Source organism: Lithobates pipiens, unplaced genomic scaffold, assembly GCF_037356315.1.
Source record: "Lithobates pipiens isolate NorthernLeopardFrog02 unplaced genomic scaffold, aLitPip1_a1.2 Scaffold_1, whole genome shotgun sequence".
In the NCBI taxonomy this organism is placed as follows: Eukaryota; Metazoa; Chordata; class Amphibia; order Anura; family Ranidae; genus Lithobates; species Lithobates pipiens.
In genome coordinates, this window is record NW_027507685.1 from 188964418 (window position 1) to 188986268 (window position 21851).

Genomic DNA, 21851 nt, shown 5'->3' on the forward strand with positions numbered 1-21851 from the left:
CCCATAAGATAGTAAATCAACCAGCCACAGCTTAAGGAACCCCTTGCAACCTTTGAAGGAACCCTGTTTGAGAATGGCTTCTTTAAGTAAAATGAGAGAGTACACAGTTGTAATTTGCAATAGTGTGATTTCTTTAAATGCAAGCATTTGTTATGTGGTTTATGTGTCTTTTATAACTACACATCTCTGGCACATAATAACAATATTTTTAGCAAGACCTCATAAACATAGCGAGTGATAGTACAATCCTGTAGCTTCACTAGTCAGTCCATTTTTGATGAGCTATATGGCCTGGCCTAAATGGGTTTCACAATGTTTGTAGATATGAACATATTAATTTAACATGATCATCTAGACCACTGGTTCTCAGCCACGAAGGGCGTAAGACCACTATGGAGTCCAAACTTTAAGGAATTTAGCATGAGTATCATTGAGGATACTTTACATTTTTTTCGTGGATCATGAGAGTCGTCAAGGTGCTCTACACCTCTGCAAATGAAACAGCCGTTTTTGTCCATGCCCTCGCTATTGTACGTTTAGCAGCTATTAATAGGTAGGTGGCAGTGTTGGACCTGTCCATAGAGGACGCACGGGTGTTGCCCCCCTCTCAATGGGTCCGGCCCCCTTATCTACATATCAGGGTGCCGTACTATGGATTAAAATGGGGGGGGAGTATTTCTTTGAAGCACGTGATTAGAGACGGAGGCTCTAATAGGCTTCAAAAGAGGGTGGGCTTGGCTCCAACCCCACCCAGTTATGTGATGATCGTGAATGCGTTTTCACTATTTTCACATTGAAGTTCCTCCCCACCAATTGGGAAGCAGGTTGTGAGACCTGTTTCCTGATTGGTCAAAGTGTCAGGCGATCCTATTGGATGCCTATCGCTTATACGGAAGAGAAAGGAGACACACGGTGGAGGAAGCTGCTGAAGGAGTGGACACCGGAGCCGCTGCCCGCACCCCATGCTGGAGGACACCACAGCCCGCCACCTAGATCAGGGAAGTGCCAGACTGGGGGAGGGGGGTCGATTGTTTGCTACCCCTCCCCACTGGTAGGTGGCCAATTTCTGCTGATAGGAAAAGAGGCCCGGGATCGGACAATGGAGCAGTGCTAGTTTGGTGTCCTTGCGGCTGGGTATGTGAAAAAGGGTGAACAGCAGCCCGAAAACCCTTGATCAGAATCCAATCCAGTATATTTTTGAGCAGCAAATTTTACCATGGCATATTCTTTAGTCTCTGTGCCTTTCACAAAATAGGACTTAGTGAAACATAATTATTGAAGTGAACTAAAATATGACAATTTTGTAACAGATTTTTTTTTACAGTTTATTATTTGCGATATCATCAAACGTGATTATTCATCCCCTTCCGGATTACCCAAAACATACCAACATGTTCTGGCCCTGCCAAAATTTGGAGTCTTGACAGTATTCATTCTTGTACCTAAAATTAAGAGCACACAAGTGTAATTAAGGAAATGTATAGAAAAAAAAAGTATGGCTCTTTATCCTTTATTTTAGAGGATGAATGTAATGTAGCTTTTTGTAGGGTTGACGATGAAGAAAGAAGCATTTCTGCAATACTGTATGTTTCAACCCATTGATCTTGTATACAAGATAGTAATGTGGTGAGTGTGAATCTGTCACAGCTGTGTTATATTGAAATCCTCTTTCCTTCCCCCAGTAAGTAAACAGACATGCATGCTAATACTCTAAGGCCGCGTACACACGGGCGGACTGTTCGCCCAACCTTGTCCGCTGAACAGTGTTTGGGCGGACAGTCCGCCCGTGTGTGGGCTTTCAGCGGACAGTTTCAGCGGACAGTTGGACGGACAAAGTCTTTCGGAAATTCTGAAAAACTGTCCGCTGAAACTGTGTTTGAGCGAACAGTCCGCCCGTGTGTAGGCTACTTTCGAAATGAGCAAACTGTTCCCGCTCGGAAAGTCCGCCCATTTCGAGCGCGTGTACAGGTAGGCGGGGCCCGCGAAGGAGACGTCTCGGGCTCCGCCGCCTGGAATGGACTTAAAGGGGAACCCAACGCCGAAAAAAATCGGCGTGGGGGTTCCCCCAAAGTCCACACCAGACCCTTGTCCGAGCACGCTACCCGGCCGGCCAGGAAAGGGGGGCGAGCGAGCGCGCCCCCCCTCCTGAGCCGTACCAGGCCGCGTGCCCTCAACATGGGGGGTGCCTTGGGGAAGGGGGGGCCGCGCGGCCCCCCCACCCCAAAGCACCTTGTCCCCATGTTGATGAGGACAAGGGCCTCTTCCCGACAACCCTGGCCGTTGGTTGTCGGGGTCTGCGGGCGGGGGGCTTATCGGAATCCGGGAGCCCCCTTTAAGAAGGGGGCCCCCGGATACCGGCCCCCCACCCTATGTGAATGAGTATGGGGTACAATGTACCCCTACCCATTCACCTGTGAAATAAAGTACAAAAAAAAAACACAACACAGGGAAAAAATATTTTATTGCACAGCTCCGGGGGTCTTCCGTCTTCGGGGGTCTTCTCGCCGGACTCCTCCGCTATCTGTGTGTAGCTCTTTTGCTAGCGGAGGAGTCCGGCTTTCTTCCTCCCCGCCGCCGGCCTCTTCTCCCGACTTCGGGGGTCTTGTCCCCCTCTTCGGTTCTTCTGCCGGGCCACCGCGCCTTCTTGTAGCTCTTTTGCAGGCGGTGGCCCGGTCTTCTGTCGCCGCTGCCTTCCGTTCTTCTGTCGCCGCCTTCGGTTCTTCTGCCGGGCCACCGCGCCTTCTTGTAGCTCTTTTACAGGCGGTGGCCCGGTCTTCTGTCGCCGCTGTCGTCGCCACCGCCGCCGCCTTCCGTTCTTGTTCTTCTTCTTGTTGTTCTTCTTCTTCTCCTGGAGATGTTGACTCGACGAGCTCTCCGGCCGGAATGCCAGAGCCGCGCTGTGCGGTCACTTATATAGTGACAATGGGGCGGTGTCACATGGTATATGTCACATGGGTTGGTCACATGGGTTGATGTCACATGGGTACTATGACATCGTAAGGGGGCGGGGTCACCATGTGACCAACCCATGTGACATATACCATGTGACACCGCCCCATTGTCACTATATAAGTGACCGCACAGCGCGGCTCTGGCATTCCGGCCGGAGAGCTCGTCGAGTCAACATCTCCAGGAGAAGAAGAAGAAGAAGAAGAACAAGAACGGAAGGCGGCGGCGACAGCGACAGCGACAGCGGCGACAGAAGACCGGGCCACCGCCTGTAAAAGAGCTACAAGAAGGCGCGGTGGCCCGGCAGAAGAACCGAAGGCGGCGACAGAAGAACGGAAGGCAGCGGCGACAGAAGACCGGGCCACCGCCTGCAAAAGAGCTACAAGAAGGCGCGGTGGCCCGGCAGAAGAACCGAAGAGGGGGACAAGACCCCCGAAGTCGGGAGAAGAGGCCGGCGGCGGGGAGGAAGAAAGCCGGACTCCTCCGCTAGCAAAAGAGCTACACACAGATAGCGGAGGAGTCCGGCGAGAAGACCCCCGAAGACGGAAGACCCCCGGAGCTGTGCAATAAAATATTTTTTCCCTGTGTTGTGTTTTTTTTTTTGTACTTTATTTCACAGGTGAATGGGTAGGGGTACATTGTACCCCATACTCATTCACATAGGGTGGGGGGCCGGTATCCGGGGGCCCCCTTCTTAAAGGGGGCTCCCGGATTCCGATAAGCCCCCCGCCCGCAGACCCCGACAACCAACGGCCAGGGTTGTCGGGAAGAGGCCCTTGTCCTCATCAACATGGGGACAAGGTGCTTTGGGGTGGGGGGGCCGCGCGGCCCCCCCTTCCCCAAGGCACCCCCCATGTTGAGGGCACGCGGCCTGGTACGGCTCAGGAGGGGGGGCGCGCTCGCTCGCCCCCCTTTCCTGGCCGGCCGGGTAGCGTGCTCGGACAAGGGTCTGGTGTGGACTTTGGGGGAACCCCCACGCCGATTTTTTTCGGCGTTGGGGTTCCCCTTTAAGCCCATTCCAGGCGGCGGAGCCCGCGACGTCTCCTTCGCGGGCCCCGCCTACCTGTACACGCGCTCGAAATGGGCGGATTTGCCTCCTCCTTACGTGGGCGAGTCCGTTCATTTCAAAAGTTGAGCGAACTGTTTGGCAAACAGTTCGCTGAAACAGTCCGCTCGTGTGTGGGCAAGTCCGCTCATGCAAATTTTGAGCGGACTGTTTGCCGAAACTGTTTGACGAACAAGGTTGGGCAAACAGTCCGCGCGTGTGTACGCGGCCTGAGAGCAGTGTGCATGTACGGCATATGCCCTCAGGTACCATTCTCATCTCCAGAGAACAATAGACTCTGGATCACAAAGCCCCCTACCAAACAATAATGTAGGAGAAGTCCATGCAACTTCTGTGGGGAAAGTAGTATGGGGCTGAATTTTGCTTATTGTACAGGGGCACTTCTAATAGGCATTTATTTAGCAAATTGTACTGTATGTACATCCCGTATACACAGAAAACAGATCTTCATGTTCTCAATTGGTGCATATGAAGTTAAATGTGTTCTGGTAATTATTAGATACTGCATTGCTGCAGTAATCCCAGCTGTTTTTAAATTGTAGGGTAGAGCTTCTGATACATAGGGAGTCCAGAGTGAAGAAATGGGGGCATATATTAGCATATCTAAAATAAATCTGCAGTTTAACATGTTGTAGTGCAGTTCACAGCTTATTGTATTGTTTTTATTCAATTTTTTTTGTATCTGGTGATGTCCAGACACTAAATTAAGCAACTGATTGTAAAATTAAATTACGTTTAAATTAATTACATTTTAATTAAAAGTATATTACCGAAATTAAGCAACTGATTGTGTAGCACGGGGAAGCTGCTGAGGGAGAAGGGCTGATGAGCAAAGTCAAAATTCATTAAAGCGGAAGTAAACCCATCCATAAAACCATTTCATTTCCGGTGTCCTATCATATTGTGTCCCCCATCGGATAGTGTCAACTGTGTACTGCGCATGTGCAGTACACAGCACACACAGATTCCGAAAATAGCCGAAGATGAATGGTACCTGCGCCGTGAGTCCAGATTCTAGCCCCACCATCCATGTGGACATAGAGTTAGAATCTAAAAGAGCCGAGCGCAGCGAGGCCATGACCAAAGCGTTGTGAGGGAAGCAAGCCCGCGAGGGGCCCTCTAATATCGGCAGCCCTATGTCCACTTGGATGGTGGGGCTAGCACCTCCACTCATGGCACAGGCGCCGCTCATCTTCTGAGATTTTCCAAAGATCCTTCTGCTCCGTACTGCGTATGGCGGAAAGTATCCAATGGCTGAATTTGCCAGAACACCGGCACATGTCAGAATTGTAACACTCCCATTGGTTGTGCTCTCAACCAAACTGTCAAACCATCCAATGGCTGGTGTCATAACTGATCACATGTGCAGCATCATGGCAGCTGTAGATTAAACAGATGCAAAGATGGCAGCTTCCTTGGCCGAAAATGATAGGGGGGTTTACTTACACTTTAAGTAGCAAGCAGTAGTCTTTTCGTTTGTTGCAGAGTTTAGATAGGTGGAATATACAATCCACCAGAAGTTCCAGTTATCGAGTGGATAAAATTAGACTTTCCTCTAAAAAGTATCATTGTTCTTTTGTGGTTACAAAAGTGCCCAATCGTGTTGCAAATGGGTGCAAATGAGAGTTAGAAAGAATGACCTGTCATAATAATTATTGCTGACCACCTGTGCTAGGTTTCCTTGTAAGCCCATAATTTCTAAACTCAAATTTCACACCTTTGCAACCCAGTTGCCTGAACCAAGGGTTGGTGCTGTTATGACCACAAATGAACAATGATGATCTTTAGGACAGACTCTACCCATCTTGTCTATTTACTATTGAGTGCTACTGTTTTTGGCCTAAAGCAACCCTGTACTTTGCCCATTCAGCCCAGTCCACTTAGCATCACATACAGCATTTCTCTACCACTTGTGTCCCCACTGCTTTTTTCATCCACTGGTGGTCATGGCCAACTTAACCCTGTTCCCTACCTTCCCATAGTGCATAGGGTGGTGCCTGAGTACTGTTCCAGGGGGAGATTCCTCAGACCTGTGTAAGCAGCGTTGATTTACAAGAGTGAGAGATTTTCTAGGGGCTCCAGACAGTAAATGATCCTGAGGGGAAAACCAGATGGAAGGTAGTTTTTGCCTTCCTGCTGACTTTATTTGCAAGCTATTGACCCTATGACATCTCTTCTATATTAATGGCATAAATTTTGGCCAGTGTGGCCTGGATCCGCCTCCTGTTTTTCATATATTTCTGACCCTTCACACCTCCTTTACCCCCCCCCCCCATTTCTACTGTTACACACACCGTGTTGGCCCTAGACACTCCAACTCACCTCAGAATTCAAATAGCAATGAAGCAGTTGTCAACTTTTTACTCCTTTTGAATCAGTTAGCTCATAAAAACCTACATTTACACATTACCTCCACTGTCCCAACCATGTATCTTCTTCATGAACCCCATGCTGTTTTGGGAATAGTCAACAAAAGTCTTTAACTACAATATTGATTACGTACAGGGTAACCATGGACTCACAGGTGACTCCTCATCTTATTTATGTGTATTATTGTCTACAACCTGTACATTTTTATTGTTAATTTGGACAAATTTTGATAGAAACGTATTTAAACAGAAGTTAGCAAAATCACTGAAATGTGTACATCGGTGACGGCATTAATTAAAAGCTATGTAGGTGCTATTTATTGTGATCATGCACATATTGGCCAGGTCTGCGTAGTTCTTCACTTTTCCAGTGGTGGAATAAATTTGCAATAAACAAAGTTGTTCAGAGTGCCATCATCACTTGCTTTGTCCCCTTATTAGATTTTGTACCACAACTGTATAGCTTTTACTTCTGGCTTCTTTTTATTTTGTTTCCTATAAGCATATTATGTAAAATAAACTGATTTTTGAGATGCATATTTAATTTAAATTCTACTTTCTGTTACAGAAATCATGCATGATGTGATCAGGAAGGTTAAGAAGAAAGGAGAGTGGAAGGTACTGTGTAATATGTTGTTATTACTAATTTTACAGATGAGATGTTCACAGTTGCTTAGTTTTCGGCCTTCTTGTTTTGTACTGAGGCATTGTCCTTAGAAGCTGTGAAGGATTAATAATGTCACTGGTGTGATGGCACCTTTTGGAAGAGGGCTTGGGTCGTGAGAAGCACTCTGTCTATCTTGACCTCCCCCCAAAAAAAGCATTAATGGTGCTAAAAAAAAAAAATTGCTGTATCCTGAGCAAGCTCGCTGGATCTGGAGGCTTGTAAGTTGCAGTACTCCAGACACGTAGGAGGATACTATCCTTGTGTGTTACTCTAGAACTGTCTTTCTCAACCTTTATGCCCCAGAGGAACCTTTGAAGTAATCTTTAGGTTCTGGGGAACCCCTGCTAAAATAAATTCAGTTGGAAGAATGCCCTTTATGTTGGTGGCCAATGGTTAGAATGCCTTCTATACGATGGTGGTCAGACTGCTACCCTAACAGACAGCTAAAAGGACAATCGGTGTAATGCTGCTAGCTCTGCTAAGTGGTGTTGGCTCCACAATTACGTAGGAAAGATCAGATGGGGGTTCAATCAGCCACAGGCCAAGTAACCCCTTACCAACTGGAGGTACCCTAAGGTTCCATGGAAACCTGGTTGAGAATGGCTGCTCTAAAAAGTGAGAATGGGGAAAGAGTATTGCCTGATAGCATTTAGCAGGTTGTCTAGCAATTGTCTAGGAAAAATATGAAAGCTCAGCTCCAATCCTGTACACAAAGTATGACCCTCTAAAGTACATTTAGACACTACAATAGTAGATTATCCAATACATTTTCAATAAACAGGATTTTAAAGCTATATTATTTTATAAAGAGGGTATGACCTATCCTAGAGTATAAATAGTTTTTATGCAGATGGTAGCCACATCCCAAGTATTGTAATACAAAACCGAAAATGCCAATATTGGGCTAACAGCAAGACTTTTAAGGTACCATACTGTGTAAATTCCATAGTAAAAAAAAAATCATTCTTTTATTTATTTACATCACTCAAATCAATAGGTAACATATTCCCAAGTGCTGTTCACATTATACATAGGTATATCTCAAAGCGAAGATGGTAAACGTAAAAATTTGTGCCATACTCATATGTATGAATGGGCTGTAATGAGAGACTGTAGTGTGGAGATTCTGTGTTAAAAGGATATATTGAATACACCTATGTATAATGTAAACAGAAAATATTTATTTGGGAATATTATAAATATTTTAAATATGGATTTTAGTGGTGTAAATCATATTTTCTTTTTTGAGACATTACCGTTTTTTCTTCTTAAAATTGTACATTTTCTAAGTTTAAACATTTGATATGTTTTCTATTTTCTATTGTGAATACAATTTGGGTTTATGAGATTTGCAAATCATTGCAGTCTAGTTTTTTTGTACATTTTACACAGTGTCCCAACTTTTTTGCAATTGGGGTTGTATACCACACTGACCCCAACTTCCCACTGCTTCAAACCAATCCCATCCACCAACATTATTGTACATACGGTAGTTACTTTGACATATCGGTGTGAGTTGATGTACCTTGTTATGTTAATTATTCTCAGATATTTCTAATCCTCAATATTCAAAGTCTGTATTCCATTACTTGAGACCATGTGATCCTGATGACCATATGTATTATTTTATATTATTGCTTATTTTTATTCTATTAAATATTTTCAATAAAAATCAACTAGGCCATAGGAAAGGAAGTATGATATCATCATACTTTATGTTGATATTACTTCTGACAGGGTTCTACCATGGTGTCAACATTCCAACAACAATACAACATTATAATTGTAAATTTGGGTGGAATTGCACTTTAAGTAGCCATTTAAGACACAATGAAAACCTGTTCTAAGGGAAATGATGGGCCTACCATTGCTGACCTCTTATAAGATTATTAGTTATATGGCTGTCTCTGGTTTTAATATCTTCTGAGTCACTGACCCAGAACAAACATGAAGAATAAAAGTCAGGATGAAGTCAGAACTCCTGACCTGCATGTTTGTTCCAGGTCAATGGCTTAGAAAATTAGCTGGATTAGCTACCATAAATATTGTTTATGGTTAAAATTATTACATTGAGCCTGATCTATTTTTCTATTGCTTTCTATACCACTTCATACCTTTTTTTTCTGTGTTTTTTGCAGGTTCTGGTAGTGGACCAGCTGAGCACACGCATGTTATCATCATGTTGCAAGATGACAGATATAATGACTGAAGGAATAACAAGTAAGGGATAGGGAAGGAAATATTTTAGATACAAACAGATTGGGTTAAGAGGTCCAATATACCAGCAAAAATCAGTATTACTTGTAATTCAGGTTAAAGGTGGAACCTGTTGTCACTTCTTACTTCTGATCTGATCGCAGCTGCAGTGCTTTGCAGGCTCCAATTCAAGCACCGACCTTCATAAGTCTGTGTGTCAAAAGACATTGTCCTGTGTACATTGGGAGCTGTGCAACTGGTGCTATTCTTACCACGTGCATTACCACCTCTGCTTTTTCATCATAGACAGCAAGTTAGAATAAAATGCAAACGTGAAATTCTATGTGAAGCTGGGGAAATCTGCCACAGAGATGTTTGACAATATTCGGTAAGTTTATGGCAATGCTGCAATGAGTCGTTCAAGGTGTTTTGAGTGGCATGCACAATTTTTCTCCAATGATGTTGAGGTTGGGCTCGTTGAAGGTCTTCCTGATCTCTTGCAGTGATGTTCTTCTGCTTTTGAAGAGCATGTGCTACTTAAAACACCTCAAACGACTCTTTGCAGCATCACCATTGTTGTCATCATTGACATCATTGCTGTCCATGATGAAATAGCAGACGTATGGTAATGCACGTGGTCAAATTAGCACCAGTTGCACAGCTCCCAATGTACACAGGACAATGTCTCTTGGCTTATGAAGTTCGGTGCTCCCTGCAACTGTGTGTGCAGACGTTGTCATTGTAAAATGTTAATAAAACAGGTATGTGTCCAGCGGCTTGTTGTGAATAATCATTTTTTCCTTGCAGTTGTTGAGGACATTAACAAGCGCAGGGAACCACTCCCCAGCCTGGAAGCAGTATATCTGATCACACCTTCTGAAAAGGTACCAGTTCAACCAAACTCCATATTTATCTTTTATATGTAGGTATTGGTCAGATGAGCAGGTCCAATGGAACTGCCCTCATGTAACGCTCAGTTCATAGCATGTAGTTCCAGTTCGGCCAGCTCAGCCAAGCTTATGTCAATGGTAGGTTAAAGGAGGATGGAGGTGAGGGCTGATAGCTTGCTTGTCTATGCAAAAAAAAAATAGAAACTGGACAAAATTTTAAATCCTGATTGTATCACCTTCAGAATGGTTCTCAGGGATTATCTGAAGGAATGAAATGCTAAATCTATCTAGCCTCAGTTTTGATCATTTTATTTGTCTTTTGTTCTGGGCCCACGGGGGCATTCATTATTTTCTCCTTTTACCACTATTTATGTGTATATTAACCCTTTTCCTGCCTCTTCTGTCCCCTTCACTTCCCCTTTCCCCATTGCTACCATGGGCCTTTACTATCTACATTTAAAGCTGGCCATACATAGATCAAAATTTGGGCAGTTCAGGTGGGACATGCCACATTTTTGATCCATTTATGGGCAGAGAGGTTGTACAGAAGTTTATCTACCGATCAGCTTCTGCACAACCGTCCTGTCAGATTTTCCCCACTCGATCATTCTGCAGTCTATAACCAGAAGCCCTAATGAGTGTATTCTGATGGCGGGGAGGTCACCTCATTGTCAGAATAAAATAGCTCAGTGGAGAAGTGCGCTCCCCCATGCACTTTGAATGTGTGGATGGAGGAATCAAGTCAGTTTTTTTTTTTTTTCGTTCAACCAGCTGGCTGAATTAAAAAAAAAACAGTGGCATCTGTGGGCTGCCTAAGTGTGCATTCACGTCATGGAATGTGAATCACCTTTGCTGGGTATCCTGATGGTTTTGCATTATTTTCTAACTACCCACGCTAGATTCTCATAGACCTGAATTCTGTATGTTTCCTTTTAATTCTCAATGGTACTAACATTTTGGCACAGCCCTTACGTGGACAAAACTGTTAATATTTATTTCCTATTTCCTCTGTTTGCTTTAATCAGACTATGATTGATTAGGTCAGGGGTCTCCAAAAGGCTGCCCGAGGGCCCGATATGGCCCTTTGCTAGCTTCTATCTGGCCCTTGGGGCACTATTTCTTCCCCTGATGTAAAACACTATTCCTCCCACTGACACCAACAATGGGGTATTCTTTCTTCCACTGATACCAATGATGGGATACTATTCCCTCTTCTAATAGGGGCACTACTTCTGCTATTGACCACCAATCCTGCGGCCATATTTATTCTCACTGATGCTGACGTTTTATGCCCCTGCTGGCCCTCCTAAATTCTGAAGGGCAATAAACTGGCCCTTTGTTTGAAAAGTTTGAAGACTCCTGGGTTAGGTGGATCATGTCATCTGCTTAAAGGTAATATGTTTTCCAAGGCTACGTGTTCAGAAGGGTGCACTAGGGAAGGAAAGGGAATGTCCAATGTCACATGCCAATGTAGGACAGGATGGGTTTCCCAGAACACTCTGTTATTAGCAACAAACTGGGTGGCCTGGTTTGTGTATGTTAGCAAAACCGTTATGAAAGGCAAAAACCATGGACTAGTAGAATGTGTGACCTGTGGGTAGTCCAGGGCTTTACTTTTATTTGTGAGCAGAGTATTCCTTAAAGAGTACATGTAGTTATAATGTACATAGTAAGCCACCATGTAGAGCCCCACAGGGACCTCCATGTGCCTGATCTTTGGCTCCACTTTCTGCTAGAAGGCCCTGCACAATCTATATTGTATCACTGTGATAATATATATATAATGTAAATAGTGATCAGCTGCTGCATTTGTGGGACCTAGCCTGGCCTGTTCCACCCTCCTTCTTCTTTCTTTTGACCTATTACTGTGATAGGAGTGATTTAGGACTCACAGGAATCTTTAGAACAAGGGTAGGCAAACCTCTACCCTCTAGCTGATGCAGTCCCAACATACCCATGCCTATGGGAGTCATGCTTGTGGATTACACAGTCTTTCAATGCCTCATGGGATTTTTAGGTCTGCAACAGCTGGAGGGCTGAAGGTTGCCCACCCTTCTCTAGTGGAAGCCAATGGACTTACCCAGACAAAAACCACATACAATGTTAGAGATTCATTTGTAAGTCGAAACGTTGATGTGGCCTCACAAATAATTAGAAACCCAAACAAATGTTATTAAAATGAAACCTTGCTAATGAAATTCTACTAGTGTATGGTCTGCTTTAGACCATGAGCAACTGATATAACAAGAAGATGGAGGTAAGATTGTGAAAGTGGAGGATGCCGGTACAATGTGTGTTTGCTCGAATATCCATATCTGTAAGTTCAATTGGGCTTTAAGTGCAAGTTTACTAAGTATTTTTATGATTACCTGTTTTCTAAAAATTGGGACTCCAGAATATTTTTTTTATGAGAGGAGAAGTGCTGTATAGAGCATCTTTTGGCTTTTAATTACGACTGTCTGGGAAAAGAAGAGAGAATTTGTTTCTCTGGATGGGCCTCAGGCAGAAATGTAAACTTTTTTTTTAGTGTAGCTGAGTCAGGTTAGAAGACCTGTCAGGATTATGTTGCTGTCTGCATCATTTCTTTTGTGGTCAGAATTAAAGAGAAATAAATAAGGAAACAGCAATAAAAAATATGGTTACACCGATACCAATACCAGTAGCAGTGATAATGCTAAGAATTTGCACGAGAATTCACACTCGTACAAATGCTTCAATATCTGAAACCAATACCTTTGCAGTGCGATTTGAGCCTGTACAAAATGAACGGGCTCAAATCGCACTTGTGATTTGAACAAGAATGTGGTGCGATTCCTGTCTGAATCACTTGCGGTTTCCCCCACCCCTCTTGTGTTAACCCAGATTTATCATAGTGACTTCAGCCTGGGTTCACACAGGAGCAGTGCAGGAAACAGCAAATGATTTGGACAGGAATTGTACTGCATTCCTGTTAAAATGACATGCTATTCTTTACAGTTCAATTTGAGCTCATTCATTTTGTATGGGCTCACATCGTACTGCAAAGGTATTGGTATGCGGTATTGGCGAGTTATTGACCGAAAGTATCGGTACTTGTACTTGCCAGTAAAAAAAAACTGTAGAAAACTCTAATAAAAAACAAACAGAAGTTCCAACCCTTACCTGCTCTATCCAAAGCTGAAACATATTTTTTTCTGGCGTTTGTCTTTGCAAACTTTATGTTCAATACTTTCTGAGTTGTGCTTCAATACAGCCACTGGCCACAAGTGCTAGGCTCAGTGTGGGACCCGATGGGGGATGCCTTTCACCATTAATGAAGTCTTATGATCCCTATGATTAAATGATTAGGATGATATGATCCCTATGATTAAACCTTGATTGAGGGCAAAACGCATCAGTGGAATAGTCATGCCTAGTGGAAGTAACAATGTAAACATATCCATGCATTGGCTTCAATAAATTGAAGAAAAAACACAGTAATGCAATGTCTGGCTATTTGTTTGCTCTTTAGTATCGTGTTGTTGAATGGCTAGGCTGCACTGAAGTAACTGCAACAGTATGAATATAAAATCAATATGTACTTATCCAATGTTTCCCTTCTCAGCTGGCTCTTGCTTTTCCTTACATTAACTCTGTTATTAATCAGCTTGCTAAAATGTTAGCTAATGTCTATCAATCCTCTTAAGAATATATGTAGAAGAGCAGGAAGGGTTCCCCTACTGACAATAAAACTTCCTGATGGAAAACAAGACTTAGTCCCTCACAGGACATTTTGTATTGCCAACAAACACCAGTCAGATTCCTGTCCGCCTAGAAGATGCAATCTAGTTGAGTCTAATTGGTGGCTGTGGAGCAGTACACACAAGACTATACTCATAACTCATGCTGTAATGTGTCTTGTTTGTATAATTCAATATACAGACAGCAGTTATGGGTCCTTGGTGACTTCTATTATCCTACCTTTTTTTTATTTTGTTTTAACGATAAGACGTCTGTCAGCACAGAAATATGAGAGCTGCCACTGCTTGATCCTTTGTCTTACTACCCTAGAGAGTCACTAACCTGGAAACACTATGGACAGGCAATAAGGCACAAACTTCACTGGTTCCAGATTAATGACTCTCTAGGATGTGAAGCTGGGATATAAATGACTACTACCCTCAAGGTTGGGCACCCTTAGGAACTATTTCTGGTCAGTTCAGTAGATTGTTTAAAAAAAAAAAGAGCTGGATGCATTCCTAAATGCACAAAATATAATTGAATGTTAACATTTATTGTTAATAACATGGGTCTTCAAACAATGGCCCTCCAGTTGTTCAGGAACTACAATTCCCATCATGCCTAGTCATGTCTGTGAATGTCAGTTTTACAATGCCTCATGGGATGTGTAGTTTTGCAACTGCTGGAGGGCCGTAGTTTGAGGATCCCTAGTTAATAACATCAGGTATAGTTGATCCAGGGAATATCTGATTGCCTTCTGGGGGACCAGTAAATAATCTTTTCCCTCGCTGGAGCAAATCGGATCATGCTTTATTGTTTTTTTGTTTTTTCCCTCCTCTGGATCAACTGTGAGTATAGGATCCTGCATATGTAAGTTTTCTATTTACAGTGGAACCTTGGACTACGAGCATAATCCGTTCCAGGAGAGTGCTTGTAATCCAAAGCACTCGCATATCAAAACGCGTTTCCCCATAGAAGTCAATGGAAACTAATATAATTTGCTCCACATTCTTATATTGCATGCAATACCGCATGTGGCCAGAGGTGGGGGAGCCGGAGAGTCTCGTAAATACTCGGGGACAGCTCGGCTGAACTCGGAAAGGCTCGGAAACACTCAGGAACAAAGTATTTCCGAATGATTCTGAGTATTTCCAAACCATTCCAAATGTCACCTGTGCCCCTGCCCATCTGGCCAAATGTGGTACTGCACACCCCCATTAGCTTGAATTCTGCTAGTTTTGGAGACAACACTCGCAAACCGAGTCAGAATTAAAAAATAAATATATCGCTAGAGGAGTCTATTGTTGCTGGCTGCAGAAAATCTATTTTACGGCTTTTATTGTCATCATTAACACATTCCATACAGATTACTTAGTACCACAGATTATAGTTCTGTTTTCTCTAAAAGAGGAACCAAAAGGGTGTAGCCATGGGACAGTGCTCGGAGGTGGGTAGGGAACGGAGGCAAGTGGTGACTCGGAAGTAGGGAGTACCTGCACCTATTCTCTCAGAAAAAAAAGGGTAACATCCATATGTCTTTGGGACATGTTCACAACCTCTAGTCAACTACTTTTTGGAGGAACAATCAATTGGATAATTTAGAGAACATGTTGCAATCACTTTTGTAATAAGTGGTATCAGCAGCATCTTCCATTCACTGTTGTCCTCCTTCCTATTTCAATAATGAATTTGCTCTCTATGACTCAAATGCCTTAGCATGGTCATGCATACTGTCTTGACTGTCAAATTGTCATCTTTATGATATCTACTGGCAGCCTAATGGACAATCCGGAGGGTGAGTCTGGGAACTTTGGAGATATCAAGCTCCCAGAGTCTCAAAAAAATTTAAGAAGCCAGTGAGGTTATTGACTGTTTGCATCTAACAAAAGCTGATTTATTACATTTGGGTCTACAGATACTTTTGAGTGTATCTCTAGGCAAAACCTTGTTTGTCATTTGTATAGCTTAAAGAAGGGTTAGACAATCTGTCAAATTTTTATTGCTGTCTGTGTGTCCATAGGGGATATTTTTCCTTCTATTGTTACTGGTGATGGTTGTCACCAAGAAAGAAAGATGAAATCCAAAATTTGATGTTCCTTGATCAAGGGTCAGGGTGGGAAGACCTGTTATGGTGACCACTGTCCAAATGGACATTTCCATAATTTGGGGGGATTTCCTAAAACTTTCTGTTGCGTCTTGGCCAGGAAGTGAATGGAATTTTCCTTAAAGATACACAGACCTAAAAATCTGTCAGGGGTTTTAATTTTTCCAAACTCTATCCAAAACTTTAGAAGAATTTCAGCCAAAACAGGAACTTTATCAAAACCAGTGAAAATGAAATATATATACCAAAGTCTATATATAGCAAAATTCGCAGTAGTGCAACAATAATACTCAATGAATTCAGTGTTCAATACAAAAATGTAATGATCAACTATATATAATATTCCACGTGCAATGAAAATATAAAATGCATATAAGATAATAAAATTAAAATGTCATCAAAAGAAAAACAAAACGAGTCCAACGTTGTTTAAGGAGGACTACTATTGGACTCTTGTCTTGTTTTTCTTTTTATGACATTAAAATTTTATTATCTGTTATTTTTGAAAATTTTCTTTGCACATAGAATATTATATATATATTTGATCATTATATTTTTGTATTGAACACGGAATTAATTACCGTAGATGTTATTGTTGTGCTACTGTGAATTTTGCTATCTATGCCCTTTGGTATATAGATTTCATTTTCACTGGTTTTGATATTTATGTCTGTAAGTAGCGGCATTGGTTGTCATTTTTCTTTGTATAATAGTGATCCCCCAAGCGCCAAACTACAAACAGGAACTTTAATTTCAGATCCATAGCTTGTGCACATTGCTGTTGCCAATCCCTTATTCCATCTTTGTCACCTTGTACCTTTGGCTTCCTCTCACGCTCCTTCCTTCTCTTGCAGTCTGTTCATTGCCTCATCAATGACTTCAAAGATCCTTCTTCCTCTAAGTACAAAGCAGCACACGTCTTCTTTACAGACTGTAAGTGTGTCACTAACACTGAGATGATCACCCTCCTATCTCCTCCCCGGTCTGGTGCCCCCTGAATCTTTCCCTTAGTTTCTTCTATCAGCCATTGTGCTTATTGTTTCCCAACCTGTTTCCACAGCCTGTCCAGACAGCCTGTTTAATGAGCTGGTCAAATCACGAGCATCCAAAGTTATCAAGACGTTGACCGAAATCAACATCGCATTCCTTCCCTATGAGTCACAGGTAAGTGTCACATGGGCAAAATTTGGGCAGTGAAGGCTATATGTATTTTAAAGTTAACCTCCAGGCAGATATAAAATATTTCCATTGATTTAGCTAAGTTTTCATTAATATATCATAAAAAAATGTTTTAAATGCAACTTGTGTAAGTATGTGAGTTTGATTTGTTATCAGTTTCTTGCAGTCCCCTATACCAGTGGTGGTCAACTTTCCTGATATACTGTAGGTGGCCTCAAGTGTGGCCCCTGACATCACCAAAGGGTTGACTGTAATGTTCAGTGAATGCTACAGAAAGCTATTACAGACTGCAAGCATGTAACAGGAGATGGTCAAAGACTATAGAAGAGCTATAGGAGAGGGTCAGGGACTGCAGACACAATAAAGTGATATTAAAGGCTTAATTTTTTATTTATTTTTTAAATAACAAACATGTCATACTTACCTACTCTGTGCAGTTGTTTTGCACAGAGCAGCCCCGATCCTCCACTTCTCGGTTCCCCCACCAGTGCTCCTACCCCCTCCCCCTTGCTGAGTGCCCCCCATAGCAAGCCACTGGCTATGGGGATACTTGTGTGTCCATAAGACAAACAGAGTGTGGCTTGCCTTGCCCGTGGCTCCCTCCTCTCTCGCTGTGATTGACAGCAGTGGGAGTCAATGGCTCCCGCTGCTGTGTCTCAGCCAATGAGGAGGGGGAGGCCCGGGAAATCTGCTGCTCTCGTGCACATTGCTGGATCAATATGGGGCTCAGGTGAGTAAACAGAAGGTTTCTTTTTACCTTCATTCTAAAAACCATCAGCCTTTACAACCACTTCAAAGGCTTGGTGTGGGACTGAGACTGAGGACATACTTCATGCGACAGTCATTGACCAATGGCACACTGTATGAGATTGCTAGACATCAATGCTATTACAGCCCCTTTACAAATCAATACTTCCACAATTGTGCTCTCTGCAGATGTCTTATTTGACTTGTGCCACCTTTGATATTCGGTTCCGCAAGATCTATTATAATCGATCAGAGACAAAAAATAGAAAAGGGATGTATAGCGCAAGAAAAAAATAAGACAGTGTGAATGAAATAAGCCCAACCACTTATCTATTAGAATCCAGTCTAAAGAGCATTCTCCTTTATTGGTGTAAGCACCTAGGTAAGGGAAACACAGACAACTGTCTACAAGGACTTCCGAAGGAGCAATAAGGGGTAAAGGGCTGCAGTCTGAGGACCAAAGCCCTATACAGTAACACACAGACTGGGAAGGGTGGGACTGGGAAGGGTGGGGCTGGGAGCCAATCAGGTGTTCTGCATGAAAATGTGCTGCCAAGGACATACTGATAAGAAGAGAAACTGGAGTGAGTAAAGGGATAACCCCATCAGTCTGCTACTGCTCTTTCGCTGTCCAGTTAGCAGGCTCAGGCTGGATGGAGGACACCACAGTATTCCTTAACTGTAAGTGGAATCATCTCAATAGTTGAGCAGTGGCTGTATAGGTGAAATCACTCCCTTGTATGTTTTTAATGTATTTATGTTGCTGTTTGCCCAAAGTACAGCTTTAAAATAATAAGGCTCTGTATAAATAAGTTACAAAATCAGGCACCTTCAAAATGTACTTTAACAGTGTTCTGCTGGACTCCTAGAGCTGTTTTACCTGGTATTTGTAATGTTGTTTAAAGTACATTGTAAAAAAGAGAAAGGGTTGGTAGAATTTGTTATCAGGCACAAGTAAAAAAAAGTTAAAAAAATAACAAGGTAGAACTAAATGAAAATACAAGCATCTCATAAAGGAATGCAAATCATGTAAATTGGAACCACCAGACCTACAGTATATAAGCTAGTTGGATATCCCATGCCTAAACCATGGTCTAATGGTTATGTATATAGTTTCCTCCAACCCCCATCCCCCTTTGAAACAATAACAGCCTTAATTCTCCTGGTTAGGCTTCCCACAACATTTTGGAGTGTTTTTGTGGGAACTCGTACACTTCATCCACAAGAGCAATTGGGGGGATCAACAACTGATGTTCAATGAAGAGACCTGGCTCATAGTCGGTGTTCAGAATCATCCCAATGGTGTTCAAAACAGCTGAGGTCTGAGCTCTGTGTAAGCCACTCAAGTTGCTCCACACCAAACTCATCAAACCATGTCTTTATGGGGTTGGCTTTGTACACAGGGACTCCGTCAAGCTGGAACAAATAAGATCTCTCCCTAAACTGTTACCACAAGGTTGAAAGTGCTCAACAAAATGGAAAGGGTGTCGGTTTTTTAGCCATACAGTGTATATATGATATACGTTAATTATATGCCTTGACCCATCTAATGTCTTTTTTCACTAGACTTTTACTGACCATATCTTCTAGGTGTTTTCCTTGGATTACCCAGATTCCTTCCACAGTTTCTACAGTCCTCATAAAGCTCAGATGAAGAACCCGATCCTGGAGCGCCTTGCAGAACAGCTCGCCACTTTGTGTGCCACCTTGAAAGAATATCCAGCTGTGCGCTACCGCGGGTGTGTTATTGCAGCAATGCTGTCAAGGGAAAGGTTATTTTTAGGGCACAATGGAACCAGTTACTTATATAAATTTGGGTGAAAAATTGAATAAGTCATTCAGGCTCTCACCCTTTTGCAGGATGATCTTGGCTACAACTGTTAACATGACTGTTTATTTGGACAAATTACTGTTTATATAGACTATAGGCAAGCAAATTTCATAAACCCCCACAATATATTTGTTATGTGTTCTCATTCACACAGTATACCTAAAAAGAAACAAAAAAATCTTTTTCGTTATTTTATCAGAGCAGGGAACAGGGAGTGCACACTTAGGGGACAGATTGATTGACATTTGTTTTTAAACAGTAGACAATGTACCACCCAAGCCTTGAGATCTTTAACCCTTAGCTTAGTGAGATAGATTTGTACTATGGCTGGTCACAATTTTAAAAGCAGCAAGGAACTGAACTGTGCAAAGCCTCATACACACTATCAGATTTTCTGCTGATTTTTTCCTTCAGATTTACCAAAACCATGTAATATGAGGTCAAACCTTAGGAGTTTCAATTTGTATGCAATCAGGCAGGCCCTTGCACTACATGGTTTTGGTAAATCCAAAGGGAAAAATCAGCAGAAAATCTGATAGTGTGTATGGGGCTTAAGTGTGATGGATTTGTACCCTGGCTAGTCACATAGTGACAGAGGAAGCAGCAGAGTTTGAGATGTGTACATTTACAGTACACACAGCCAAGAAAATAAAGTTGAATCCAGGATTTTCCTGATTGTATTGTTAAAGGTGGGCTGAGATGTCTTTGATAGGTAATAATTTTTTGTAACTGTTGGAGGTTACACTACATTAAACTATGGCACTGATTTACTAAAGGCAAATAGAGGGTTCACTTTGTAAGGTATTTTTCCCTTAGCTTAGTGAATGTGTGGAAAATTCACTTATCAAAGAATACCCAATCATGTGCAATGAAAAAAAAACAGTATACCTTAATGTGATTGTAAAGGTTAATTTTTTTTTTTTTTTTGTAAAATAACAAACATGTCATACTTACTTGCCCCGATTCTCTTTTTCTGGGTTCGCCCAGCGGTGCTCCTGACTTTTCCTCTTTTGCGGGTGCTCCCACGGAGAGGTGCTTTCCATGGGGGCACCTGTGCTGATATGCTCCGAGTCCTGCTGCTGCGCACCCATTAACACAGGCAGCAAGACTCGACTCCGCCCCTCCCACACCCATGTCACTGGAATTGATTGACAGCAGTGGGAGCCAATGGCACCCGTAGAGTACAGAACACCTGTGTACAGGACAGAGCACAGGCTTGATATTCATAGACCTTGGGCTATAGGCTCGTAACTTCAAGTGACTGGATGTCAGCATAGCTTTTGAGGACATGCCCCCAAGGCATCCCCCTATAACCCTAATGTGAGTCCTCAGTTTTTTGCACAGGTTCCAAAGTGATGGACCTCTTGTCCTTTATGGAGAATTCTCTCTTAGCTTAACTAGCTTATTATTTTTCTTTGAATTCTTCCATCAACTCTTCAATGTCTTCTATTATAACAGTAGAAGCTGTACATCCAGATTGGTCATTTTTGGATGATGGAAGTCAACTCATTTACTAAGCTAAGGGAAATTTCCCAGGCAAAGTGAAAATTCCCCTACAAAGTAAACCTTCTGTTTGCTTTTAGTAAAAAAAACGCAATATCTTAAGCTAGCTACTCTTTCGTTTTTACAGCCTAAAAGCATTGGCATTGAATCAGGTACCGTAAATTGTAATCTTTGAACAGAAAAAATACAGCAAATGAATTAAGTGGGATTTAGAGGTTAGCGTCTATTTATAAATTCACTAGAAAACAGATTAGTTTTGGGATTAAGTTCAGTATAATTGTATAGACACAATATCTCCTAAGAGTGAGCATATTGCATGTGAGAATACCAATGATTGAAAAAGGAAGAGTATAGAGATTAAACAGTGATGTATGCTGGTTATGTGTATGAAGGATCAATGCTGTAGGATGCTGTGTAGTGCAACTGGTTATGGAAGTATAGTAGGTTACATAAGTGTAGTGATTACCCTGTATGTTTTCCCGCAGAGATTACAAGGATAACGCAATGCTTGCGCAGCTGATCCAAGATAAGCTTGATGCATACAAGGCTGATGATCCCACAATGGGGGAGGTGAGGCATTAAACAGCTACAGTCATTAAGGATGGAAAAGATCTGATTAATGGTGGCCATTCTAAGAAAAAAAATATTGTA

General features: G+C 42.5%; 1 protein-coding gene across 2 annotated transcripts in view; it reads left to right on the forward strand.

The window, feature by feature from the left end:
* STXBP1 (syntaxin binding protein 1) overlaps positions 1–21851 on the forward strand; it is a 90709-nt gene that overhangs the window by 20859 nt on the left and 47999 nt on the right. For both annotated transcript variants that reach the window (XM_077479037.1, XM_077479038.1), the window contains exons 2-8: positions 6953–7002; positions 9190–9271; positions 10055–10131; positions 16795–16873; positions 17001–17104; positions 19457–19605; positions 21686–21770. In XM_077479037.1, the coding sequence (XP_077335163.1) occupies positions 6953–7002; positions 9190–9271; positions 10055–10131; positions 16795–16873; positions 17001–17104; positions 19457–19605; positions 21686–21770 (626 nt within the window). The remainder of the gene's footprint in view (positions 1–6952; positions 7003–9189; positions 9272–10054; positions 10132–16794; positions 16874–17000; positions 17105–19456; positions 19606–21685; positions 21771–21851) is intronic.